We start from the raw sequence: 25,547 nt of genomic DNA on the forward strand, positions 1-25,547 counted from the left end.
TCTGCTGCTGATGCTACTGAGGGCGCCATCCTACGAAGGCATAGATTACTGTGCACAAAATGCAGTTCTTCCTCTTATGTGAATTTAAAAGGGGCCGGAAGTGACGCGGCTATGCCGACTCCTGCCTGGCTCAAAGAAGGACAGCGGGCACTGAAATGATTCAGACACCTTCTTTCACACAACTCAACAATCAAGGAAGAAGTGCTCTGATTTATAAAATAGAAAGAACTTTTGGATTTGCAACTTTATTTTTATTTTTTTTGGAGTGGTGGAGCCAATGATCTGGATGCAGAGTGTAGCACCAGCTACGTCTGAGAAATGAACAATAGTGTAAAAGAATTGCCTTTACAGCTGGGCATTGTACTTCAGCCTCAGCATTTGGAGTGATTGCTGAAAGTAATAAGTCTGCCATGGCCCCATCCTTCATGTTTCTGGCTAAATGCCGGAGCTCACGTCAACATCACAGACACACACAGAATGAGCTTTGCGTCAGCCCCCTTCGGCCAGTGCATGTTTAAAGTTTCTTTCACGTTTTGTATCAGCCTATGGCAGTTTTGTACAATTACACTTTTCACAATGGTGATTGAAAACGAGTCTTTCTGCTGATTTCTGACCTTTATTTTTCCTCTTTCTGCTCATTTCTGACCTGGCAATTTGACAGAAACATCACATCCACAGCCCCCAGATATTCCATGGGGTGTCAATGCTGTGCTATACAAATGCTGATTGATTGAATTATTTAACCCCTCCCATGCCCATGACGAGCTTAGCTCGTCATGAGCCACGGTGCTCCGGTGCTCATGACGAGCTCAGCTCCTCATGGTCCGTGGAACGCTCGCACGCGGGGCTAATTCCACTGCTGTGCTGAGCGTTCCATTAAACGTTCGTGGTCATGACGAGCTGAGCTCGTCATGAGCTTGGGGACGCTGTGCACGCCTCCCACCCCCCTGCCCCCCAGCACAGCAGGGGAATAGCCCCAGCAGCCAAGGTGTTAAAATATACATAGAAAGGGCTTTAGTTCCACCCAGGGAAGTATTACTCTCCCGCCTCATGCTATTGGCTGCTGGGTTTATTTTCACCTTCTAGTAAATGTTTCCTTTGGACTGCAATCTGCACTTTTTCGTCGTCTCATTCAATTATTTGTCTCCTAGATCCATTCTTTACAGAGAGCAATTCCCTTTCCTAGTATTTGCAAAGCTCACAGGTCGAGCTTTAATAGGATAAAAACATTTGGTCATGAAACACCAGTAAGCAGCATACATGCTAAACCAGGTCTCCTGCCCTTGCCAAAGCTTGTTTGAACTATCTTATCAAAATATTTCAAAGTTATGCCATTTTCCCTGTATATTCATATTTTTTTAACTATTTCATTTTTTTAAATAAATGCCAACTGAAAATGTGGAATAGTACCAACGTGCCATGTGCCCCCAGGGCATCATAGGGAAACAATTGAATCCTGTGCTGCCTTTTCTTGTCTTGAGAGTTGTTTATTTGCATTTTTTGCATTCGGCAGCAGAGTGAAACCAGAGCTCAAGAACGGAATGACATCTGATATACTTCTGTTTTTCATTTTATGTAATTAACACCTGCTTGTTTCTTTTGCACCTAAAAGTGTCTACACACAACTGCTGGCTATCTACCAAGGCCCTTTTATGGATATGGTGGAATCATATACCACGCCGGGGATATCGCTTAGCCATGGTCACTCCAACTGCAGGACTATCCATTTAAAAAACACAGAGGGGCTTCTTTATGGGATTTGGGCGTAGGGCAACATACAAGACACATTGCTGAGCTGCCCTACGCCAAATTAAAAAGGCAGGAATGCACCGTATTTATACCATACAGTGCATTAGTGTTCTTTCTCCCTCCTCTGGCACCATTTTGGCAGCCTAGCGCAATGTAGGCACCCTTGCATCATGGTGCAAGGGTACCTCCGTTACATGCAGGATTGTTTTCTTGCAAGAAGGGGCACCTTCCTACACAAAAACAATACTGAGAGGTATTTTCTTGTATTTGTGCTGTAAAATGCAGCACACATAGAAAGAGGAAAAACAAAGACAAATAAATATATTTCTACTCGTTACACCTCACCTCAGGAGGTATACGAATTTGGCGCTTCCCTGGGTTTACATCACTTTGTAAATCTGGGGTAGCGTCAAATTCCATGGGTGTTGCACGGGAGAACCCACCGCAACACACACGGAGTGCCTCCTGGGCGCAGAGTTAGGCAACAAAGTGATTTGTGCTGCATAGCCTTACTCATGATTTATGAGGCCACGCAACGCCATTCAGAGTGGCTTTGCGTGGATTCTTAAATCTTTAAGAGAGCCTTGCGTCAAGTATGCACCACTTTACATGGTGCAAAAGTGATGCAGAGCTCTCATACATGAGCCCACAAGTCTGGTATTAAAGAACCCTGCCAAACTCCTGCAGCACCCTGGTGGGAGCTGGCACCTCTCAACCCATCCAGATAACAACTTGGCACATACTCACTCCTCTATCACAGTACTTCATGCACCTTCGTAAGATTGTAATCTCTTACCTGAACAAACCACTCCTACATCTTCCTTGTGTAAAGCCTGAATATGGTCAGAGATCACAACAGCACACTGGCCAAGGCTTGCTTCTGACCCACTGCAGTACACAGCCTTGATCAAAATGGGCGCAGTTCCTTCTCCAAATCGAGTATCCTTTGCGACTGCTTTCGCTGGTCCACACTTCACCTCCCGACAGACAACTTCTGCGTTCTCCATGCCCCATGTATAAGAAGAAAGCGTTCCGGCAACCTTGTTATATTTCATTTCCACTCGTCCGTTACACTTAGTGGTTCCACCTTTCTGTAATTTCTATGAAATGAAGATACATTTCACTGTCAATGTTTTAGTTTGCAATATTTTAACAAATAAACTCCTTAAATTATCTACAATCTTGTACAACAATAAAAAATAAAACAAGACTCCATCATAATGTCCCCCATGGTGTGATAATTCCACAGTTGGACTATACTCTAGATGAACACTTCCACCACAATCCGAGAACCTCCAAGGTCTGTAGCAGGCTCCTAATCATCGGAATTTGACATACATACAAATGATATGTTATAGCTCTGTTCTCCAATTATCACACTCTTAAGCAAGCATTGGCAAAGTCAATCACTTTTGCATAGCCACTTCTTGCTTGTGTAGCGTCTTCACCAGCCTGGAAGCATGCTAAATAAATACGCCACACACGGAGATCTAGAGTAGACGTCTTAATTACTCAGCATCCGATCACACTCTACACTTTCAATACGTCATAACCATTAATAACCACACCTTAGCACCTCTCAGAAAGTTATGCAATCCCTTATTGAGTCTGCCCAGAACCACAAGGGTCCAGGCACACATATTTTCACAACACTACAGCTTGCTGCCAATGTTTGCCATTGATAATGCTTGTAGATTGCAGTGCAAGCCCTGGTAAAGTGGTGTTGTGTATCATTTTAGAGCCCGAATGGATTTTCCCGATTCATGCCCTCATATAGGTACAATTCGTGTTGCCCTTATTTAGGCATAGAAATCAAGCCCTTATTTAGGCATAGCCCATTCTACCCAAATACAGGAATGGCTACTTCCATCCGTTCACCAAACCTCACAACGATTTCTTTGAAAACCAGCATAAGCTGTTAGGGACTTCCCCTTGCTTGAATATTGATTTCTCCAAGAACTCAGGGGCATATTATCAAGGGGGTTTATCTCCGCTTTTTTGGCTTTAAAAGCCAAGAAAGCAGAGATAAAATTATCTCCCTATTACCTAACTGTCGCTAACACCAGTTAGCGACAGCTAGTAGGAGATAGCGACCATCTTGGGCCCCACTTTGCATGTCAGTGATATTTATCACTAATGACATGCAAAGTGGGCGTGCCAAGATGTTAGCGACTGGAAACAGTCGCTAACATCGCTATCTCCTATTACCAACTTATGGAGATATTCGCGCTAAGCGCGAATATCTCCAAAAGCTAACACCTGCCCTGAGCAGTTCTTAGCCATGTTATCCAATGGGAGGTGGATAACATGGCTAAGAGCATTAGCTCGGTAATGCATGAATATCGCTGACTTTTCAGCGATATTCATGCATTTATTTATTTATTTATTTATTTTGAAAGTTTTATATAGCGCGAACAAGATCTTTGCAGATATCAGAGCGCTTTACAAATACAGGAGGTAGGAAACAAGAAACATGGGAGAGATTAACAGACTTTTGAGCATAGAATACTTGTAGGTAAAAAATGAAAGGCAAAATAGGGTGGGTACATGGGGTAGCATAATAATTGACTAAAACCAATGATACAAATCGACAATCGAACAAAAAAATAGTGCAGATAGGTGTATATCTTCAAATAGATCAAGAGTAAAAGTTCAGGTGAATTTAGTCATGAGGATAGCTTTTACTTCTTTTTTAAAGAATGCAGAGGAGGAGATAAGTCTGGTTTCGGGAGGGAGTGAGTTCCAGATCCTGGGTGCCATTCCTGAGAAAGAGTGTTTATATGTTTTTTCCTTCCGGAATCTAGCAGGTTTCAGGAGAAGATTCTTTGTGCTTCTAGTGGTTCTTGAGCCACCAGATATTGTCAGTTTCTGAGTGAGGTAGCCGGGTGAGTTGTGGTGTACAGCTCTGTGCGTCATGCAGGCAATTTTCAGATGTATTCTGGCTTCAAAAGGCAGCCAGTTCAGGGATTTTAAGTCAGGGGAAACATGCGAGTGTTTTTTTGATCCAGTGATGACTCTTGCTGCAGCGTTCAAAGAGGCTCTCATGGGTGCAGTTGTAGAAAGAGGGAGTCCGCAAAGGGCGACGCTACCGTAGTCTAAGCGAGGAATTACTAGGGCTTGTACAGCAGTTTGGAAGTCTTTGGCTGGGAGGAAGGGTTTAAGTTTCCTCAGGGTATTAATTTGGAAATTAGCTCCCTTAGTTGCTTTGCTGATATGCTGCTGCATGTTGAGATTGGTGTCAAGTGTAATGCCTAAGGATTTCGCTGAGTCCACGATGGTAGGTTGGACATTGAGTGCAGATAGGTGTTTAAGCCAGGTTTGGGTGGTGGAGATTTTCGCGGGAGGTGAGATCAGAAGGAACTCAGTTTTCAGAGCATTGAGCTTGAGGTGATTATCGACAAGCCATGATTGGGTGTTTCTGAGCGTTGAGTTAAGAAGTTTGATGTCTTTGGGGGATTGTAATTTGAGATAACGTTGGGTGTCGTCGGCGTACATGTGAAAGTGCACATTAGATGCTTGTAACAAGGTGGTGAGAGGTTCCATGACCAGATTGAACAATGTAGGGGATAAAGAAGATCCTTGTGGGACGCCTAAAGTTACAGGCACTGGTGAGGACATCAAGTTGTTGCTCTTGAATTTCTGAGTCCTGTTATGTAGAAAGGAGGTGAACCATTTGAGAACAGTCCCAGATAGGCCCATTCTGGTGTTTAACAGTTCGAGTAAGTTCTCGTGTTTGACAGTGTCAAATGCTGAGGAGAGATCAAGAAGGATGAGAAGGCAGGTATCGTTTTGATCTAGGATTTGGAGTGCGTCATCAATTATATGTGTCATAGCAGTTTCAGTACTGTGCCCTGCTCGGAAACCTGATTGATGAGGGTTGAGGAGGTCAAACTGATCAATGTGATTTGTTAATTGGAGTTGTACGCATTTTTCCAAAAGTTTTGAAAGTGTGGGAATATTGGTAATAGGACGGTAATTGTTTAGGTCAGTAGGGTCCGCTGTTGGTTTCTTGAGTATAGGTGTAACTTGTCCAATTTTGAGTGAATTGGGGATGAGTCCTTGTTGAAGTGAACTGTTAATAATTTTGGTCCAGAGTGGTAGGAGTAGTGGGATGAAGTCTTTTACAGCGTTGGCTGGAAGAGGGTCTGTGAGATGATTAGAGGGTTTCAATGTGCTGAGCAGTTTTAGAATTGTTTCTTCTGAGTAGGTGTCAAAGAATGACCAAGCAGCATTGTTTTTCGGTTCATTGGGTGTTATGTTGCGGGGGTTGGAGTAAAGGATTACGTCATTGCGAAGATCACTCCTTATGTTATTAGTCTTTAGTCGGAGAAGTGTGGCTCACTGGTTAGAGGCGGCAGACCCGTAAGCAGAGAACGGCCCGGACCAGGGTTCGATTCCCGACGCGGCAGGGTCGTGGACCAGGGTCAGCGGACTCGATAATTCTCGCCTCGGTGCCTACTCTAGTCAGAGACCACACGCGGCAACTCTGGGCATCAGCTTGCCTCATCTTCACAACGGCCCCCCCAGATCGCCGGGGATGCTTGGTCGCACCTTAGAGATACCCATCTGGGACCATCTCTCAGGGTGAGCCAGGACGGGTTCCCCAGCGGTCGAAGCGTGGAGATACTCCTCCGGGAGTCGATTCCTAGCGCTATATAAACCCGCAATTAAATTTTAGTTTGAAGAAAGCAGAGAAGTCTTCACATGATGGTATATCGCCTGTTGTGCTAAGGGTAAGTTTGGGATGTTCCTTGGATTGTGATTTGATTAGTTCAAATAATTTTCTTGGCCGTTTTTTTGCTTGATCGAGCTGAAGGCTGAAGAAATCTGATTTGGTGCGCTTAATTTTCCTGAAGTAGGCGTTTCTCTTTTTCTTCAGAGTTTTAAGGTGCAATGCCGAAGGGGCTGCTCTCCAGGTGCGCTCTGCCATTCGCATGGCTCGTCTGTCTTCATTGAGTCTACCATCGTACCATGGGTTGGAGTTCTTAGTGGAGACTTTTTTCAATTGCAAGGGGGCGGCCTCATTAATTATTGAGGTCATAGAGTTGAGGTAGTGGTCGGTCAAAGATTGAACGTCAAGAGCGCCGGTAGGGCGAAGGAGGAGATTGCAGCTGTGGGAAGGTAAAGAATTTGGGTTGAGTTTCTTCAGGTCCCTTTTCCAGACCTTGGATTAGGTGGCTTGAACCGGGTTAAGTTTAACTTTTTCATTGATGAAGAATGTGATGATGTGGTGGTCTGACCAGTCACAGGGTTGGATTGACTCAAGCTGGGTAGAGTTCTCTTTGGAGATGATAAGGTCGAGGATAGAGCCTTTATCATGGGTCGGGCTGTTGCAGATTTGGGTGAGGTCAAGAGCATTGAGGTAGTTTTTGAGACTGTTCACCACTGTGTCATTGTGATCGTTCCAATGGAGATTGAAGTCACCAAGGAAAATTTGAGTGTTTTGCCGTCAGGAAAAGTTTGATATTGTGTCCATGAGTTGTTGGGTGAAGATGAGGTTGTCTCCAGGTGGGTGGTAGATGACGTGTAGTGAGCATACAGGTTTGTTCTCGCTGATGACATCGAGGCAAAAGTATTCGCAGGAGGTAAGTGGGGGGGAGGTGATTCTGGTAATTGTGAGGTTGCTCCTGTAAATACATGCGATTCCACCGCCAGTCTTGCTGGATCTGTCAAGTCTTATGATGAGGTAGTTGGGTGGAATTAGAATATCCATGATAGGTGTAGAAGATTTGGTTAACCAAGTTTCAGTTAAAATGGTTAGATCAAGGTCCAGTGTCTTGATGAGATCGGCGATGTCGGAGGAGTGTCTAGGGGCCGATCTGCAGTTGAGGAGTATGCATTTGAGTCTGGGGGTGTAGAGGGTGGTGGAGGGTTCTAGAGTGAGGGGGACTCTTTAAGGTTATTAGGGACGGAGCCTCTGTTGTTGTTTTGTGTGGAGTGCCTAAGGGGATTAGAGTGAATTGTGGGGATGGAAAGGTGAGTGGGGGCTAAGTGTTTTTGGGGAACTGGGTCATATGAGCGGTGGAGGGTGCGTATGTCGAGGTCCGAGAGTGGGTTGATGGTGCGTCAGGCGCGGTTGGTGGGATTGCGAGCGGGGATTGCGGACGATTTTTATCGCATTTGCGATAAATACCAAGGTTTATTTGCAATAAAAATCGCCGCAGCTCAGCGGTAAATTTTTGACTCTAACCAAGCAATAGCGATAATTATCGCTATTGCTTGGTAATATGCCCCTCAGTTAGTTTTACAATGAACAATTATTCCCCAGGGGTTCATTCATGATGTTCATATGCCTGACTTTACGTCAACTATAGCATTCCTAAACACCTTCAAGGTATAAATATACCTTCACTTGCTATGGCAAAGCACCGTGGGTCGGAGCAGTTTGACAACCTACTTGCCTGACACAGCTCGCTACAGAAAGTGCCGAAGGAAGCAGACTCTCCAGCTGACGCACAGATCAGGAAGCTGCCTTCCTCTGCTGAGAAATCCAGCTCCAGTGTTTCTGACTCCCCTTGCGGGGTGTTGGGAAATCGAGACCTGAGACAGAGATACCAGACCTCCTTCATTCTAAGGTATGGAGCTGATTAGTACCTAGAGAAACCTTTGGTAGATTCTTGGCAAAACGAAACCTATGCAAAAGACAATACATACTTCCTCCCTCGTACTAGACTTAGGTTAGGTACATTGGGGTAGGCGTATTTTAGAAGCACCAGTTGAGTATTTTAGCCTCTGTATTTATGTATGTATTTTTATGTGGCTTAGAAACCATACAAAGCTCTTACAGTATTATTTTATAATACTATTCTCGCTGTACGCATTATACTTTGCATTCTGTATAACGATTGTAGCAGTTCACTTCTCTTGCATGAGAAAGAAGACTCTTCAATAAACCTGTTATTGAAAACGCCCGTCTCTCTATTTCAATGCAACTCTGTAGAAACAAAGCATGCACGATTGACTGAGTGAAATACTTATCTATTGTTTCCACGACTCTGAAGGTATTTGTTCCAGTCCTAGGGAAAGAAAGTTGTCATGTTTATGCGGTTGTCAGAAACTAATCCCTTCTTGTGAATTCAAGAACGTTTCTAGTGACCTCTGAGCTAGCTGGCACTCACAATAGAGTTTAGTATATTCGATAGAGACCTAGCTGACCTAAGTCCTACTTCAAATCTATAGGATATATTATTCCAATGTGCAGAGCCTATTGGAAATATAGGAATTACACTACAGTGTATTATAGCAGGCTACCACCTTGAGATGTTATTTTGTATACTACCAAGGTGGCTCTCATGGTGTGTTTCGACACAACATTACATCCATCTTGGAATCGTATAACAATAAGTGAACAAAATAACATTGTTATACCAGTGCAAGATGGTTTTCTCGTTGCATCAAGATGCAACACAATGGCCATCTTTAGTAACATTTGTTAGCAAGAGAATTGCATGGGTGTTTGAAAACGACATGACAACAGCCATTTTTGTTTCATTTTTGTAATAAAGCTGAGTGCACATATCTTACTTTGTTGATTGAGTGATTGACACTTTGGAAAGCTTGTGGTTACCAGAGAGGAGTGTTCTGGCAGTAGAAGAACCTACATAAAAACTGATTGCAAACTGCAGAGATGAAATCTGAATGGCACCTGGAACTCAATAGGAGGAAGAGCGCAGAGAAATGGGAGGAGAATTCTAGGTTTTGACAGCAAGGGCATCAAAAGATCTGTCCCCATGCCTGACCCATTTACATTTTGGAATTTGAAGGAGAACATATGTAAAACTAAAAAGATAGCTTGGTTGTGGAGGATAAAGAGATTCTGGATAAAAATGGGGCCAGGTGAGTGCAAAGCACAACAGGAAAAAGAGCCCTGAAGAAGTACCGTTTACCAATGGGCAGTAGTGCAGATATCGTAAGATATCATAAGTGGGGCAAAACTGGCAGCGTTTCCTCAAACGTAAGATTGAGGGGCTGTTGTATTTTGGATATTTTTAAGGTGGTTTACTTAATGATTGGGAGACCAAGAACGAGAGAGTTGCATCAGTTGAGGCAGGATAAGACGGATGACTGGACTACTGTCTTACCAAAGGAAGAAGATGGAAGGGAAGGCTCTTTCTCAGCACTATTATTTTCGAGATGTGATTGTGGAAGGGAAGATTGTACTCAAAGATCACCCCAAGAGTGCTGCCAGCAGGAACCAGGGAAGGGGTAATCCTCAGTCTGCTGGCCACCTGTGGAATTCCAAACTGAAGGGGGGGCAAAAATGGTGACTTCTGTTTTAGAAGAGTTGCACTGTAAGGAACTGGCATTCACCCAAGCTGCAGTAGCCAATATCCAGGCTTTGAATTGTATCAGAGTGACATAGTGTTTCAATTCAGCCTCTAAACGTGTAGTGTATCATCAGCATATGGGAAGTGGTAAGTGGGGCTACGTAAAGATTAAATACTGACAAGTCCTGAGTAACGCGACAGGTGATGGCTTTATAACTCATATTGATAAGGGGCAAGAGTAACTGCCTGAGTGCAATCAGTAAAGAAAATTGGAAAAACAGTCAATGACATGGCCAGAAAATCCTGCTTCAATGAACAGATAAGCCAGAGAATCCCGGGAGCCCAAGTCAAAAGCAGCAAAGAGGGCTCATAAAATCACTACTGCATCATCATCGATCTTCTTCCGCATACAAATCTCATTACGCGTGCAAACTGTGCAATGGCATTAGGAATGGAACATACAGAAAAATACTGTATCTTTATTACACCTTTATCAAATCCTATATGCATGGATGTCTTAATTTGTGAAGAAAAGCACTGTAACTTCAACAATATTATTTAGACAGAAATGTAAAGCAAATGAGCGCACATGGGCAGTGTGTGAATATCACTGGGTCTTTATGACAGGCTAAGGTATGGAAAGAACTTCTAAACAAAATGCCCATGAATCAGCAATTAAAATGTCTACCTACCAGCAAATAAAATACGTCAAAGCATACACTATAGTTCTCAATGATGAGCTACAAGTCATGTTTAAACTGCAGTCAACATTTTTTACTATCACTAAAACCTAACGAAAAGACGACTGGGACAAGGTAACCATCCACAAAATGATAGGTCCTTGAAAGACAGACCATCCAAGCAAACATGGAAGACACATCAGAAGCAAAGAGTAATAGGTCTGACCCAAAACCCACTCTCTCTGTGTACTTATTTTAGTTTTTTTTTAAGAATTGATGACATGAGACCATCCTGAGAAATTGAGCTGCTATTGCCATATCTAAAAATAGAAGATCAAAATGCAGATAAAGAAGAGTGAGGTGGCCATCAAAGCTAAAACCTAATCATACAGACTTTGGGGATGTATGACATTACAACGCATGCTTTTACCACGCATGCCTCTACAACGCGGTTTTTACAACGCATAGTGCTTTGGGGTGCTGGATAGTGAATAGTTTAATTTACTATTCCAACTCCAGTCCCCGTGGACTCTAGGGAAGGTGTTGGATAGTAAATTAAACTTATTTCCTATCCTAGAGCGCCCCCCAGCGCAATGCGTTGTAATGGTTTGCGTTGTAAAAGTTGCATCGTAAAGGCACTGCGTGGTAAAAGTTGCGTTGTAAAGGATGTTTCCCAGACTTTGGGCCTGATTACGATCTTGGCGGACAGGGTTACTCGGCCACAAACGTGATGGATATCCCATCCGCCATATTACAATTCCTTTATATCCTATGGAACTTGTAATACGATTGACAGAATATCCATCTCGTTTGTGATAGAGTATCACATCCGCCACATTACATTTCCTTTATATCCTATGGAACTTGTAATACGATAGACAGAATATCCGTCTCGTTTGTGATAGAGTATCCCATCCGCCAAGATTGTAATCAGGCCCGAGTCAGCTCACAAAGAGTGGTGTGGAAAGGAGAGCATGTTTGGATTGAGTTTGTGGAGTTAATATGAGGATGGTTGTTAGCAAGACAGTCATCTCTGATGTTGTCGCTTGTCACAGACAGGTATTGTCTCCTGAGGGAAGCACCGGTCTCTAGATTCACAACATTTATAATTAATTGTGTTTTTTATGACACAAACTTAGAATTACAAAGCAAAAGCAATGGAGGATCGTACATAGAGACTGCCTGTGAGATGGCTGCGACCAGTAGACACATATCCGTGCATGTTGACTTTCATCGATATCTCTGTGGGTTGACATACATAGTGCATGAGTTCACACAGCAAAGCGATGCTAGTCATTGTTACCTGGGCCAATATTATCAGGTTACTCCAGTGGACTGATTTCAAGGCTTGATTGCATGGCCTGTGGAGAGGAATGTGGTAGCAGACTTTGGAGAACGTGGTTCAGGCGGATGTGGTGTTCAGATGGGATAGCATCTAGAAGAGATTGGGTCTTGCCGGATGTTGACTTATTGGTCTAGGTGGGTGGATGTTTTCATATTGGCAATCACATGTCTTCACTATATTCGGTTCCCTTCTACCTCCTCTCTGTGTATAGACACAGCCTCCTCCCTATCTTTAAAACTAGTTGATACTGTTTCCCTTCAGAGGCTAGAGATGCATAGTTTATGAGGCTGTTCTAATGGTGATGTGGGTCGGAGAGGAGTGGTTTTCCAGAAGCCTTACACTTTATTTCCACGTCTGGGGCACAATGGTCGTGAACTGCCAAAGCAGGTATAGTTTTGTGGGCAACAATTCCAGAGCTCTCAGCTTAAATCTTTTCCTAGATATGGTCTAGTGTATCAGATGAATGCGTAAACAGGAGGTTAAAGGCTGTGTACAGATGGCACTGGCTGAACGTGCCTCTGTGAGTGTGGGTCCTGATTATTGAATAGGAAATGGCGTTGAAACTACAGACAAACTATTGAGGGCCAAAATGTTGAAAGGTAAGTTTGTATAGATTTTGTATGTCTAACTTCACATAGATGTACCTTGACATTACATACATATCTTCAAGTTTCGTAGATGTGGAGTTAGGGAGCGTAAACCTATGCTTCCTCTATATGCACCCATCTTTGATATTTTGGTCCATGATATTTGGTCCATGATATTGAGGTATCATGATATTCCAATTCTCGATATTCAGTAGTACATCCATTTCTGTGAATTCAAAGTGCTAAAACAAGGTATAAAGGACACCAAAAGATCATTCATCAGTGACAAAGTCAAGACTAACGCATCCAACACGAAGGAGCTGATCAACGTCATTCAGCAGTTAGCAAGCCACTGACATCACACCCTCCCAGGAAATCTGCGGCAAACTCAGCGCCTACTTCCACCTGAATATCCAGGCCCTCTATGACAATTTCAGCGAGCCTGCAGAAGACAGCACCACACCACCCACCACCGCCGTGAAGCCGACCATCACCTCCTGGGCCACCGCGTAGGTCGAGCTCATCTCCTCAACCATGAAGAAGACACACTAAAACCTTGACTCTGGCTTTTAAGGCGCTCCACGGAATTGGTCCTCTCTATCTCCGTAAGCGGATAGCCTTCTATGTCCCCAGAAGAGCTCTCAGGTCTGCCTTCGAGGCCAAAGCGGTGGTTCCTTCCATTAGGCGCTCTCGAATCGGAGGTCGCTCTTTTCGGTACCTTGCGCCTCGGTGCTGGAACGATCTCCCTCGATTCTTAAGACTGATGACCAATCTGTTAGCCTTTAGAAAGGAGCTAAAGACCTGGCTTTTCACTCTGTAATCTGTGTCTTTTCTGGATCACTGTTATGCTGTACCTAACCTTGTTTCACTCTTCGCCAAAGCGCCGGGACACTCCTCCGAGTAGCCGTGCGCTATAGAAGAGCTAATTTAACATAACATAACATAACACACTCAGGGGCACCTACTGACCCCTGCCCCCCTCACATCTTCCACAGGGCCGCCACTGCCATCGCTACGAGCTAGGACTTACCATCAACTTCTACCTCACATCCGGCAACTGCCCTGACGACTGGAAACGCAAAGAGGTGAAACCCCTCCTCAAGAAACCAACGGCCGACCCTACTGACCTGAAGAACTACACGCCTTTCTCCCTCCTCCCTTTCGCAGCCAAAGTCACCGAAAGACTCGTAAACACCCAGCTGACCACCTTAATCGAAGAAAACCGCATCCTGGACATTTCCCAGTCCGGTGTCCGCAGCAACCACAGAACCGAGACCGCCCTCCTCGCTGCCACTGACGACATACGCATGCTGCTCGACCAGGGGCACACCGCAGCCCTCATCCTCTTAGACCTCTCCGCAGCCTTCGACACCATCTCACATCGCACACTAACTGCCAAACTCCACAATGCAGCAATACAGGGGTCCGCCCTCAACAGGATCCGATCCTTTCTCTCTGGCAGAACCCAGAGGGTAAGACTCCCCCCCCCTTCCTCTCCAACCCTACTGACATCGTCTGCGGTGTACCTCAAGGATCTTCACTAAGCCCGACACTCTTCAACATCTACATGGCCCCCATCACCGCCATCGTCCGACAACATGGGCTTAGCATCGTTTCCTACGCTGATGACACCTAACTCATCTTCTCCCGCATCAAGAACCCCGAAATCACCAGACTCAGCTTCCAGGAAGGAATGAGAAATGTAGCAGCCTGGATGAAGGACAGCTGCCTAAAGCTCAACTACGAGAAGACCGAGGTCCTCATCTTCAGACCCTGCACCTCCGCATGGGACAACACCTGGTGGCCCTCCGCCCTCGGGAGCCCACCCACCCCGACAGACCACGCTCGGAATCTCGGCATAATCCTCGACTCCTCCCTCTCCATGAACCGCCAAATCAACGCCGTCTCATCCACCAACTTCAACTGCCTCCGGATTCTCCGTAAGACTTTAAATGGATCCCCCATGACTGCAGAAACAACGTCACCCAAGTACTCATCACCAGCAGACTTGACCATGGCAACGCCCTCTACGCCGGAATCAACAAAACTCTTCTACGCAAGCTGCAAAGCATCCAAAATGCTCCTGCCAGGCTCGTCCTAGGGACACCGCGCCACGAACATATGACCCAACATCTGCAAAACCTCCACTGGCTCCCCATAGAGAAGAGGGTCTCCTACAAACTCCTCACCCACACCTACAAATCCCTCAACAACATCAGACCCAAATACCTCAACGACCGAGTTTTTTTCCACGCACTAAAGAGGAACCTCCGCTCCGCTGACCTCGCCCTTGCAGATGTCCCCCGCATCCACAGAAGCAGAATGGGCGGGAGAGCTTTCTCCTACATCGCAGCCAAGACCTGGAACGAGCTCCCGGTCAACATCAAGGGCTCCCTAACTCTCCACACGTTCAGGAAGGACCTCAAGACCTGGCTCTTCGACAAAACCAGAGCTGTTCCCCCCTCGCCCCCCCAGCGCCTTGAGACCCTCATGGGTGAGCAGAGCGCTCTACGAACAACTGATTGATTGTTTGATTGACTGAGCAACTGGCAAGATTTTCGAAATGTGGGCGGTCGTGACTGTTCGTGACCATTCGCGGTGAGAAAGCTGCAGCTTGAGATGAAAATCAACTCGGATGGAGGCAAAAAAGCAGCGCCCTCTGGTACACCACGAGGTGCCATTTGTGCTGATTTATAGAACCCTGTGGAATTCAATGGAGTGAAACTCTGCAAGTTCTTCCCAGCCCTAATTACAAGTAGATATACTGCAAGAAAGAGTGTCAAGTGTTGCTAAACAGAGTTGTGATAATTGGATGTGCATCAAGAAGCCCAAAATGAGAAGAAGGGTTCTCCACAGTTTTCAAAGCCAAAAAAGAATTGCAGAGTTGCAAAGAAGTGTGGTGGTTGTGGATGAAAGGAATTTATGCAATACGTCCCATTTTAGAATGATATGGGATGTGACGAGAACTACTGAATGGAACGGTGGTGCAAGGGAGGAAAGGATTCTGCAATGGTAGATCATCCTCCACGCGTGTGAAGAGGAGACTGTAAGGTGGAATGAATTTTATCTGCATTAATATTCTTCCTTACAGAAGGATCTATCATATCCACATTGTTTGTCTATCCCTTCTCTTAGATAAAGATAATAATTTATGGTTGTACTTTAGATTATTCTTATTAATACAAACTAGCATTGATAATGTAAGCCATTGTATTTGCGTAACTATAGCATGTTTTCCTAATCATGCAAACTGTGTCTAAAGGAAATTCCCATTTGTGACACTTTTTCATCTTGGTTCACCAGACAGGAAAGGAATGATTAGATAAAAGTTTACATTCTTGTCTCAACTGAAGGTTGTCTTTCCTTTCTCATGCTGTCACTTGTATCCTCCTTTGTTTCATGATATGATTTTCACAGAAAACTTGTTTGTAAAATACTATGGGGCAGATTTACAAGTCCCTTGCGTCACTTTTGCGCCATTGTGGCGGCGGCGTAAAAGTTGTAGCCCATTTACAACGTGACGCATCTAGAGAGATGCGTCACGTGACGCATCTAGAGAGGTGCGTCACGTTGTAAAGCCCTGCTTGACATTATACTTGCGTCAGGTCAGGTACAATGTATGCAGGGTAGGCGTTCCCACGCAGGAAAGCCTCATAAAAGTGACGCAGTGAAATCTACAAGATTTTACTGCGTGACATTTAGGACACCACTGCGTCAAAACGTTACGCCTGCTTGAAGCAGGCATAAGGATTGACGCAGTGTATTGGGAGTAGGCCACAACACGCATTGCTGGAGTTCCATCGTGCTTGCGACACAACAATGCGTGACTTTTCCGTCAACAGATGCATCAGAATTTCTGTCGCATCAGTCAGTCTTTGCGCCATGGTGCCCCGTATTGTAAATACGGCGCTTCCATGGTGGTGCAAGGGTTTTGCATGGTGGCACAGGGAAAGTGGCAAATCTCCAGCGATGCGTCACCTTCTTATAAACCTGCCCCCTATTGTTTGCTTTGCAGCACTTACTTTAAAATCGTTGCAGAGACACCTCCTTATCTGCCTCTTTGTAAATAAGCATGTTACAACTTCAGATTCACTCGCTGAAAGCAGTTTTTCTTTAAGACCATGGAAAGTACCTAGTTGTAGCTTTTCAAATTTATAGAGATTATTATTTCCTTTTTAGGTCAGGCCTTTGAGGCAACTTTAGCTGTTTAAAAGTAATCTTGGTATGATATTTTGCGCGACGGCCAGGAACGCGCTAAGACGACCCGTTCTTATGTGTATAAGCTGATTCTGGCATTCCTGTTGTTTCTTCCAAGAGATTGGATTGCTTTAGACCTCCTCACGACCCAGCCAAGCAAGCGGCCTCTGCCAGGAGCAGTCCGTGACTACACGGGGGACGTGGGAACTGTATCGACGTCGCAAGGCCCGGCTGACTCGGGACACTGAAGCAGGACGTTGGGGACTCGAGGAAGTCCTGGGCAATTACCACATCGAGGTTTTCAGCTACACTACACCCCCCCCCCTCAGGGCCGGACTGGGAACCACAACCGGCCTTGGCAAAGTGTTCGGCCGGCCCCCATTTGGGAGGGTTGGAGGTGCCGCCGAGCTATTTGCTGGGGACGGTTTTTGGTCGATTTTGGTACAGGGCCGGTTTTGCAGCTAAATCGGCCCTGTACCCAAATCGGCCCCCAGGGTCCCAAAACCGGCCCCCACCCGTGTGGCGCACCCGGGGATTGCCCAGTGCCCGCTATGGCCAGTCCGGGCCTGCCCCCCCTTTTGCATGGCACTACAGCTCCACTGCAGAAGGAAACTTTGTTCCCATCGGAGGTACTTACCCGATTATTGTGAATGCTGGGAGTTGTAGTCTATCGCCAATGACTCCTGCTAAGACTCTAATTAAGACATTGGGACCAGCTGTGCTCCTACCAATGGGAGAGCCATAGGATGTAATTAGGAGTGTGGGAACTAATCTCTGATGTTGGCGGCATCTGAAGAAGGCACACTCCGCCGAAATGCATCATGCCGTTTTTGCCAATAAAGTGACTCCCTGGTATTCCCCATTGTGTCCCCTGGTTGCTTTTAGCAAAAATAATCTTGGTGTGATATATATATATATACTGGGCCCTATTCCTACTTATTCCTTTTGACTCCTATTTACTCCTTTACTCCTAGTTACACTCACTATTATTTTTACTTCTTGTGTTACTCTTGTAACTCTTTTTATTCCTCATTTATTGTTATTGTTATTCCTAATCATTCCTACTGACTCCTTCATAGTGTCATACTTATAACTACTAACACCTATTCCTACTCCTACACCTAAATCTACTCGGCCCTATTTACATCCAATTTTACTCCTGTTCTTACGTCTACTACTCCTACTTATGTGCACTTAGTCCTACTCTCACTGACTCATACTCATTCCTACATCTTTTAGTTTTACTCCTACTACTTACTTGCACTTCCACCATCTGTCATCCTACAACCCTACGCATCCAGCTCTCTATCTCCTCCAGCAGACTAGGGACCATCTTGCGAGGAATGACCAGCAGCCTGGGCAGCACAAGAGGTCTCGCGTCCACCCTTGGTGAATGGCCTTTCCCAGTTCATCACTCAGATACATGGACGGAGGGCTTCCATGACTGCCATGTTGAGAAGCTAAGGAGAGTAAGGAGTGTATATTGTACCCAGTTGTAATGGAAAATACAATTCCCAGCTAATCTTAAACGTGCGCAATGTAGGTAAAGAGTTCAGAGAACAACAAATCTTAAAACACAATAAGATTTAATTTTTCAAGTAAATACATTTATACTTTAAAAAAATCACTGATGGGTTTTTGGTACATGTCATCAGAACTTTAGATAAAAAATATACAGGGTACACAGTATAAGTGGTGGAGATGGTGTCTTCGACGCACGTTTCGGCACAAAAAGGTGCCTTCATCAGGAAATTGCCACCAAATAATTTGTACTAAAAACTGTGAGGGTAGGACGAAACCGTCACCCTCGGTTAATTAAAAAGCCATGAAACAGATTTAATAATCCAATGGTCTAGCGATCTAACAGGCTAAAAGAGGGGCTATCTGCTTGAATTGGTTTTACCCGTTTGGCCAGGAGTACCAGACTATGGGCCTCCCACAATGAGAACAAGCTTTGGTGGTTCTCACAATTGTCCACCTATGGCTCAAGAAAGAAGACAGCTCCAAGCTCTTCATTTCTCACCCACCTTTCTATAGAAGACCACTCGGCTGGCCTGCGTCTACGAGGTAACATCCAGTAGCTCCGGATAATGCTGTTTCCGGGTTGCGGCCAGAGGCAGCACACCCTAGGGGCCGACGAGAGCCCAAACGGCACCCCCAGGATTGTATCTAAAGAAGGGAGCAGCACGTTGCCCAATGACGTCTAGCACCACCTCCCTAGCAATGTCCAGAGGGGGGAGGTGCATGAGTGCCGGTGCTAAGCACCAGTACAAATTAAGCACTTTGTGTGGGGTGGAATAGATGCCTGGTCTGGGCCTCCATGCAGAACTTATCATGAGCTGTCTGGTCCCTAATCACCAACCATGCCCAGTAAAACATGTCAACAAGCTGGCTTTTCACCACCTGCCTAAGACCAACACCACACCACCTAGCACCAGCGACCCCCACAAGGGGCAAGTGCTGGTCTGAGGTGTGGAATAAAGGCTCCACAGTCTCAGTCCTTTAGGGGTAGTGAGTTGGATGTGGGAAAGGTGAAATGACAGGGTTTTATTGTTTCTAAGGAGGTGTTAATCAGGTGTATTTTTACCTAAGGTATGTTTGAGGGAAGATGAGGCGAAGACATTAGTCAAGTAGTTATAGTTCAGAATATTTCAGTGTTCAGGTTCAGCCGTCATCATCGGTCCCTCGCCTTACTCTCCTGGGGGTTTGACAGATTTTATTCTATAGGTTCACTGTTTATATTATTTATTCCATGTCACAGCTTTTCTTATTGGTTGAGGAGGCATCACGTGTCACAGGAACCAATCTCTATGTAAGCATCTGACAGGTGGACAACAGCCCATGTCTTGGCAGAGATTGGTCTTTCTTTCACCTCACTTGTTTCAGCAGTATTTCCTCTCTTATTTAGAGATCTAGGGAAAGTTAGATTGGTGCAGTCTGAGCCCAAACATTCACAGCTGCTGCTGAACCTCCCTGAGCCAGAGATGCCCATCACTGGCAGACACAGTGCCATTATTGAACCTGTGGCGGTTCCTCCCTCAAGGCGGAGGAACGTCGCCCCACTGCTTTAAAAAAGTGTAACTAAGGAACAATAAAATGAGAATAATAAGATTTTATTATGATTTTACAGTTTACAACTGCTTTGCAGGTGACGGGCAGGCGGAACTGCTCTGCTCTCAGAGCAGGGCAGAGGAGGAGTGGTTTGCCCACTCCTAAGTGCCCAATAACACTTTGACCAGCCCTCTCGGCCTGGCCAAATGGTCATGCGCACTTTGCGTGTCCTCCATGCAGGCTGTATTACAACCTGCGTAGAGAACATATCCAGGCCCCCAGTTCCTGTGTGAGTGATGAGCCATGGCACTCAGACCAATCACAAAGCTGCATTGCAGTGTTGTGATTGGTCAAGGGAGATTGGGTGCTTACCAATCACAATGCTGCATTGCAGCATTGAGATTGGTCAGGGGAGCCTGGCAGTGCTTCCTGGTTCAGCCGAGTCAAGAGACGCGTGACACAGTGATACGGTAAGTTATTTTATTATTATTTACATATTTATTTACATTCCCCCCCCCATCCCCTGCCTCACCAACCCTGGAACCTGCCGGCCGCCGCTGGTTTACACAGAGAATCAAAGTCAGAAGTTAACAGAAGAAATAAAGGGAATGTGGACAGAGACAAATAAAGCTAGCATTGGCTGAACCAACAGGTCCAGTTTATAAGTGAACGCATCACTTTTGCACTAGTGAGCTTGTGTCTGAGATACTGTGGAAGGGTGAGCGGGTCACTACAAGAATGAGTCAATTGATGGATGAATTAGTGCATGAGTGAATGGATGTGTGTTACAGAGTGAATGGATCATGAGTGATCGAGGACATGGATGGATTGATGAGTAACTGTTTAGCCATGTACAGTCCCCATGTCAATGACTGTGGACTGTGTCAAGAATAGATGTGTCAAGGACAGCAGCCGTGCACAGTCCCCTTGTAAATACGGTCCAGATAGACTTTCAGAACTCCCTGGCAAGCACAGGAATGAACCAACTTACCTGCACCAGCTGGAAAGAGAGGCAGGCTTTGATCCATGTAGTTCCACACCCTACTGGGAGATAATGTAGGTCTGATAACAATCATTGCTGTCAGAGATGGCCAGGGTTAGATTTAATCATTAGTGACCTCTGGAATCCCTTTTACTTAAAGATAGACACACACGCAGGATCCACAAACAAGGATTCAAGGAGGGGTTAAGGTCACTTCAGCTTTGATGTGCAGTAGGAAACCGACCCCATAAAACACCAATCAGCCCTCGCGCCCCGGCTGTAGCCAGTACCGCCACTCTGTGCAGTGATTGCATCAGTTACAGGAGGTGTGACATCACCCTCTTCAAGCACAGTAGGCTGGTCCAACACGGTAGACATGGCAAAAAAAGGAGGTTTCTACAGTAGATTCACAAGTACAGCAACCGTGTACAGTAGCCAGATCAAGCCCACTTAGGGGCCTATTATGATGGCGGGCGGATCGCCACTGCCCAGCCGGCAGTGGCGATCCGCCCGCCATCACAACTACATTTACCCCTCCACATTACCATGGCGGGGGGTACCGCAGAGGACGGAAAGTCCGTCCGCCACTTTTCCGCCGGTCAGCAATCGTCACGATTGCTGGCCGGGCGGAAAAAGCCCACAATATGGTGGCGGTGCCTAGCAGGCACCACCATCCATATTATGATGGCTGTGGTGGGTATGCCTTTCCATGGCGGAGACTGTGCCATGGTAAGGCATGCGAGAAATGACTATGGGGGCCTGTTGTGGGCCCCCGGGTTGGGGGTTACACTTAGGGGGTAGCTATGGTACCCCCCTTCATTGCCATGCACAAGGTGGCAGGCACCGCGCGGTGGCTATCACGTTGTGCCTGGCAATGCACAACATGCCTCTTTGGCATTGCGGCGGGTGCTGCTTACAGCACCGTCCACTGCAATGTCAAAGATGCAGGATGTGACCGCCAGGGTGGTGGTCGCATCGTAATTGCCGGTACGGGACTGCCGCACCCCTGGTGGCCGGTCCCAGCACTGCTAGGGTGGCGGGCAGACCTTTATTGACTGTTGAGTACTGTAGCCATGTACAGTACCCATGTCAATGACTGTAGACCATATCAAAAACAGATGTGTGTAGTACAGAGGCCGTGTGTAGCAGCCATGTCAAACACAGCTAGCGTGTACTATAGACTGTCGAGTACTGTAGCCATGTACAGTACCCATGTCAATGACTGTAGACTGTGTCAAGAATAGATGTGTGAAGTACAGAGACCGTGTGCAGCAGCCATGTCAAGCACAGCTAGCGTGTACTATAGACTGTTGAGTACTGTAGCCATGTGCAGTACCCATGTCAATGACTGTAGACTGTGTCAAGAATAGATGTGCGAAGTACAGAGGCCGTGTGCAGCAGCCATGTCAAGCACAGCTAGCGTGTACTATAGACTGTCGAGTACTGTAGCCATGTGCAGTACCCATGTCAATGACTGTAGACTGTGTCAAGAATAGATGTGTGAAGTACAGAGGCCGTGTGCAGCAGCCATGTCAAGCACAGCTAGCGTGTACTATAGACTGTCGAGTACTGTAGCCACGTACAGTACCCATGTCAATGAGTGTAGACCGTGTCAAGAATAGACATGTGAAGTAAAGCAGCTGTGCACCGTCAGCTTGTAAATACGGCCCAAATAAACTTTGACAGCCCCCTGGCAAGCACAGGTATGAAGCAACTTACCTGCACAAGCTGGAAAGAGAGGCAGGCTTTGATCCATGTATTTTCACACCCTACTGGGAGATAATGCAGCTCTGATAACAATCATTGGTGTCAGCGGTGACCAGGATTATATGTAATCATTAGTGAGCTATGGAACCCCTTTTCCTTTAAGATGAACACACACGCAGGATCCACAATATATATTTAAGAACGGCTTTATTTAATATTACAATCCAGCCCTAGAGCAGATTATGCGAACTAGCGTTATTATAAAAATAATACCGTTAAGCAAGAACATGTAAGCACAAGAGAAAGCGTATCAGATGGGGATCACTAGATCAAATCTGTGATGGGATCAATGGAGTTTGGGGTCCCTCCCTTCCTAGCCTCCAGTTCATGGGTGCATTAATTACAAAAATTCCATATACTTTTGCTTCATAGGTGTAGTGTCTTGCTCAGTAACTCACGCAGACACAGGGTAATGATTCACGACCTTCTTTATTCTTGGTCCTTCCTCTGCCAAGGCTAACGGCTAACTGCCCCTTTGGTCCCCCAGCTCCTCCCTTTCCGCCCGCCCTCGTCCCTCACTCGGACCGGTCCTAGTGCCTGACCAGTTTGGTCACTGGGCACTTTGCATCAACATCATTACATCTCCCCCCTCTGTGAATAAAAGAAAAACAAAATAATATACACCACAGCAAAATCAGCATATAATTTTTTTCTTTAGAATTCTTCGATAAAGCGAGACGTTTCGTGATCACACGTCTGGGACGTGACTGGAGGTTGGGACTGTCGCTTATTCTCATCAGCAATCTCCATCAATAACTGACTGTGAGTTGGCAGTGTCTCTGGGTCTCCCGGCTCCAGTTTCGGTTCGGTCAGTAGCTCTTTGACATTGGGTCCGCACTTTTTGAAGTACGTCACATTCCTCGTAAGTCTTTTTCCATCGGTCTCTGCAGTGATCATGGTTCCTTTTTGTTGTATCACTTTAAGTGGAACCTCATGGTATCGGCAATCAGTCTTTCTGTGCTGCTCTTGTCGTGCCAGCACCCAGTCTCCCTCTTGGATTTGAGGGGGAGTAGCATGACGTCGTTCATCGGCATAGTCCTTCATCCTTTCCTTCTTGAGCTCGTCTCTGGCCGCGATCTCCTCATGATCCGAGTCGAGATACAGTTTGTGCGCTGCCATATTCATCATTGGTATTCTGGTGCGCACTGGGCGTCCTAGCATGAGAGTGGCAGGACATTTGCCTGTGGTGGAACTGTGGAAAATGACAATGTATATGTACATAAGCGGCGTTCATTTGTGTTCACCATACCCCTCGCTTTAAGCAGAACGAATACCGCGAAGCATTGACCGCATCATCCCGCCAGCATAGGCCCATGCACGCACGTACACGACAGCCATTTTAGACACCAAGGCCTCTCTGCCCACCCCCGATAGCCAGCGTCTCTCTCCCCCCCCTCACTCCCCAGCCTCGCAAGCATCCCCGACAGCCCCCGGTCTCTCATGCATAGGCCATAAAACCCTCTCCCTCTGCGCGACCCTGCTCTAAAAGTGACACCCCGCCTGACCGACACCCCCTGCATTCCTCCCAGGAACACCCTTCCCCTCTTCTGATGACCCCCCCGGCTACACCTGGCCTCCCGACCCGGTCCCAAGTCATAAAACTAAGCCTCATGGATGTACCCCCCCTGGCCCCGCATAGCAAAGCGTGATACACCAACCGAAGTGCCCGATCTTATTGCCTCCCCAACCTTAGATCTGACCACCCCCTCTTGCCCTCGTGTCCTGTTGGAATGTCCGGCTGCAAGATTACAATCACATGTTACATTTGGGAGGGGAAACGACATCCGAACGACTGGTATGGGAATAGGCCTGAAGCTGGGATTCCAAACACGCCTTTTCGTACTTCAAAGTGCCTTTATTGCAATAAGGAATGTTTGTACATCATAAACCTGTGTATAAAAGACGGAGCCTCAGAGAAACTTGTTAGAGCACCTCTTGAAGACATTGTGCGTGTGTCCGAAATGACAGGCTCTTCTCATGAGAAATAAAAATCTGTTCTTGCACTCCCGCTTCCAGCGCCCGTCTCTTTATTTGGTAACTGTCCAAGATGGGAACTAAGAGGCGTCTTGTGCCAGCAGCCTGGGCATCGATTGTAATTTGGGCTGCTTTTCCTCAATTGGCGTCCCAACGCGGGGCCCATCAGCGACATAAGGTCCGGTAAGAGAGGTCCAGACGATGGGGTGAACATCTGAACGATTGGAGTATACCTGCCTTGAGAGGGCCCTCGTCCGGCTGCCGATTGAATGAACTTCACCGATTCCGAACGGACCTCTCTCAAGCGACCTACTGTCCTGACTGGGATCCCACAGGAATGCTGCGGTAAAAACATGGAGTAAGAGAACGATCGGGCGCTGGAAAGGGAAGGCGAAGAGCTGTCCCCACGGTCCGGTCCGGGTAAGGTTAAGTAGGACGTCTTCACGTCTGATAATCGGCATTTAAATACTGGTATTGTTCATTGATTGGTTCATGTAGCCTTGGTTGCTACTTGAAGTATTGGTTCTCTTTGAGACATTCTCTGTTTGCAAACAGCGACGAATAGGAACGTTCCTCTCTCTTTGCAAATAGTGAAGGATAGGTAATGCGGACTTTTGTCCCCCGTTGTAATCCGTCATGCCTATTTTTCTCCCCACTGATTGATTGATTGCTCTGTTGCTCTTTGAGACATTCGCTGTCTACAAACGGGGAAGAATAGGAATATTCTGTCTCCCTTTGCAGATAGTGAAGGGTAGGTAATGCAGACTTTTGTCCTCATTGTAATCTGTCATGCCTATCTTTCTCCCTACTGATTGTTTGTTATCGATTTTTATCGATTATCGCTCTTGAGATATTCCCTGTCTACAAACAGAGAAGAATAGGAATATTCTGTCTCCCTTTGCAGATAGCGAAGGATAGGTAATGCGGACTTTTGTCCCCCGTTGTAAT

General features: G+C 46.1%; 1 protein-coding gene across 1 annotated transcript in view; it reads right to left on the reverse strand.

Annotated features, from left to right (window-relative positions):
* Positions 1-25,547, reverse strand: part of LOC144767866 (scavenger receptor cysteine-rich domain-containing group B protein-like) — a 182,309-nt gene that overhangs the window by 34,915 nt on the left and 121,847 nt on the right. The window contains exon 4 of the mRNA XM_078651225.1: positions 2,546-2,849. Within this exon, the coding sequence (XP_078507351.1) occupies positions 2,824-2,849 (26 nt within the window). The 3' untranslated portion in view covers positions 2,546-2,823. The remainder of the gene's footprint in view (positions 1-2,545; positions 2,850-25,547) is intronic.

The sequence above is a fragment of the Lissotriton helveticus genome, chromosome 7 (genome assembly GCF_964261635.1).
Source record: "Lissotriton helveticus chromosome 7, aLisHel1.1, whole genome shotgun sequence".
In the NCBI taxonomy this organism is placed as follows: Eukaryota; Metazoa; Chordata; class Amphibia; order Caudata; family Salamandridae; genus Lissotriton; species Lissotriton helveticus.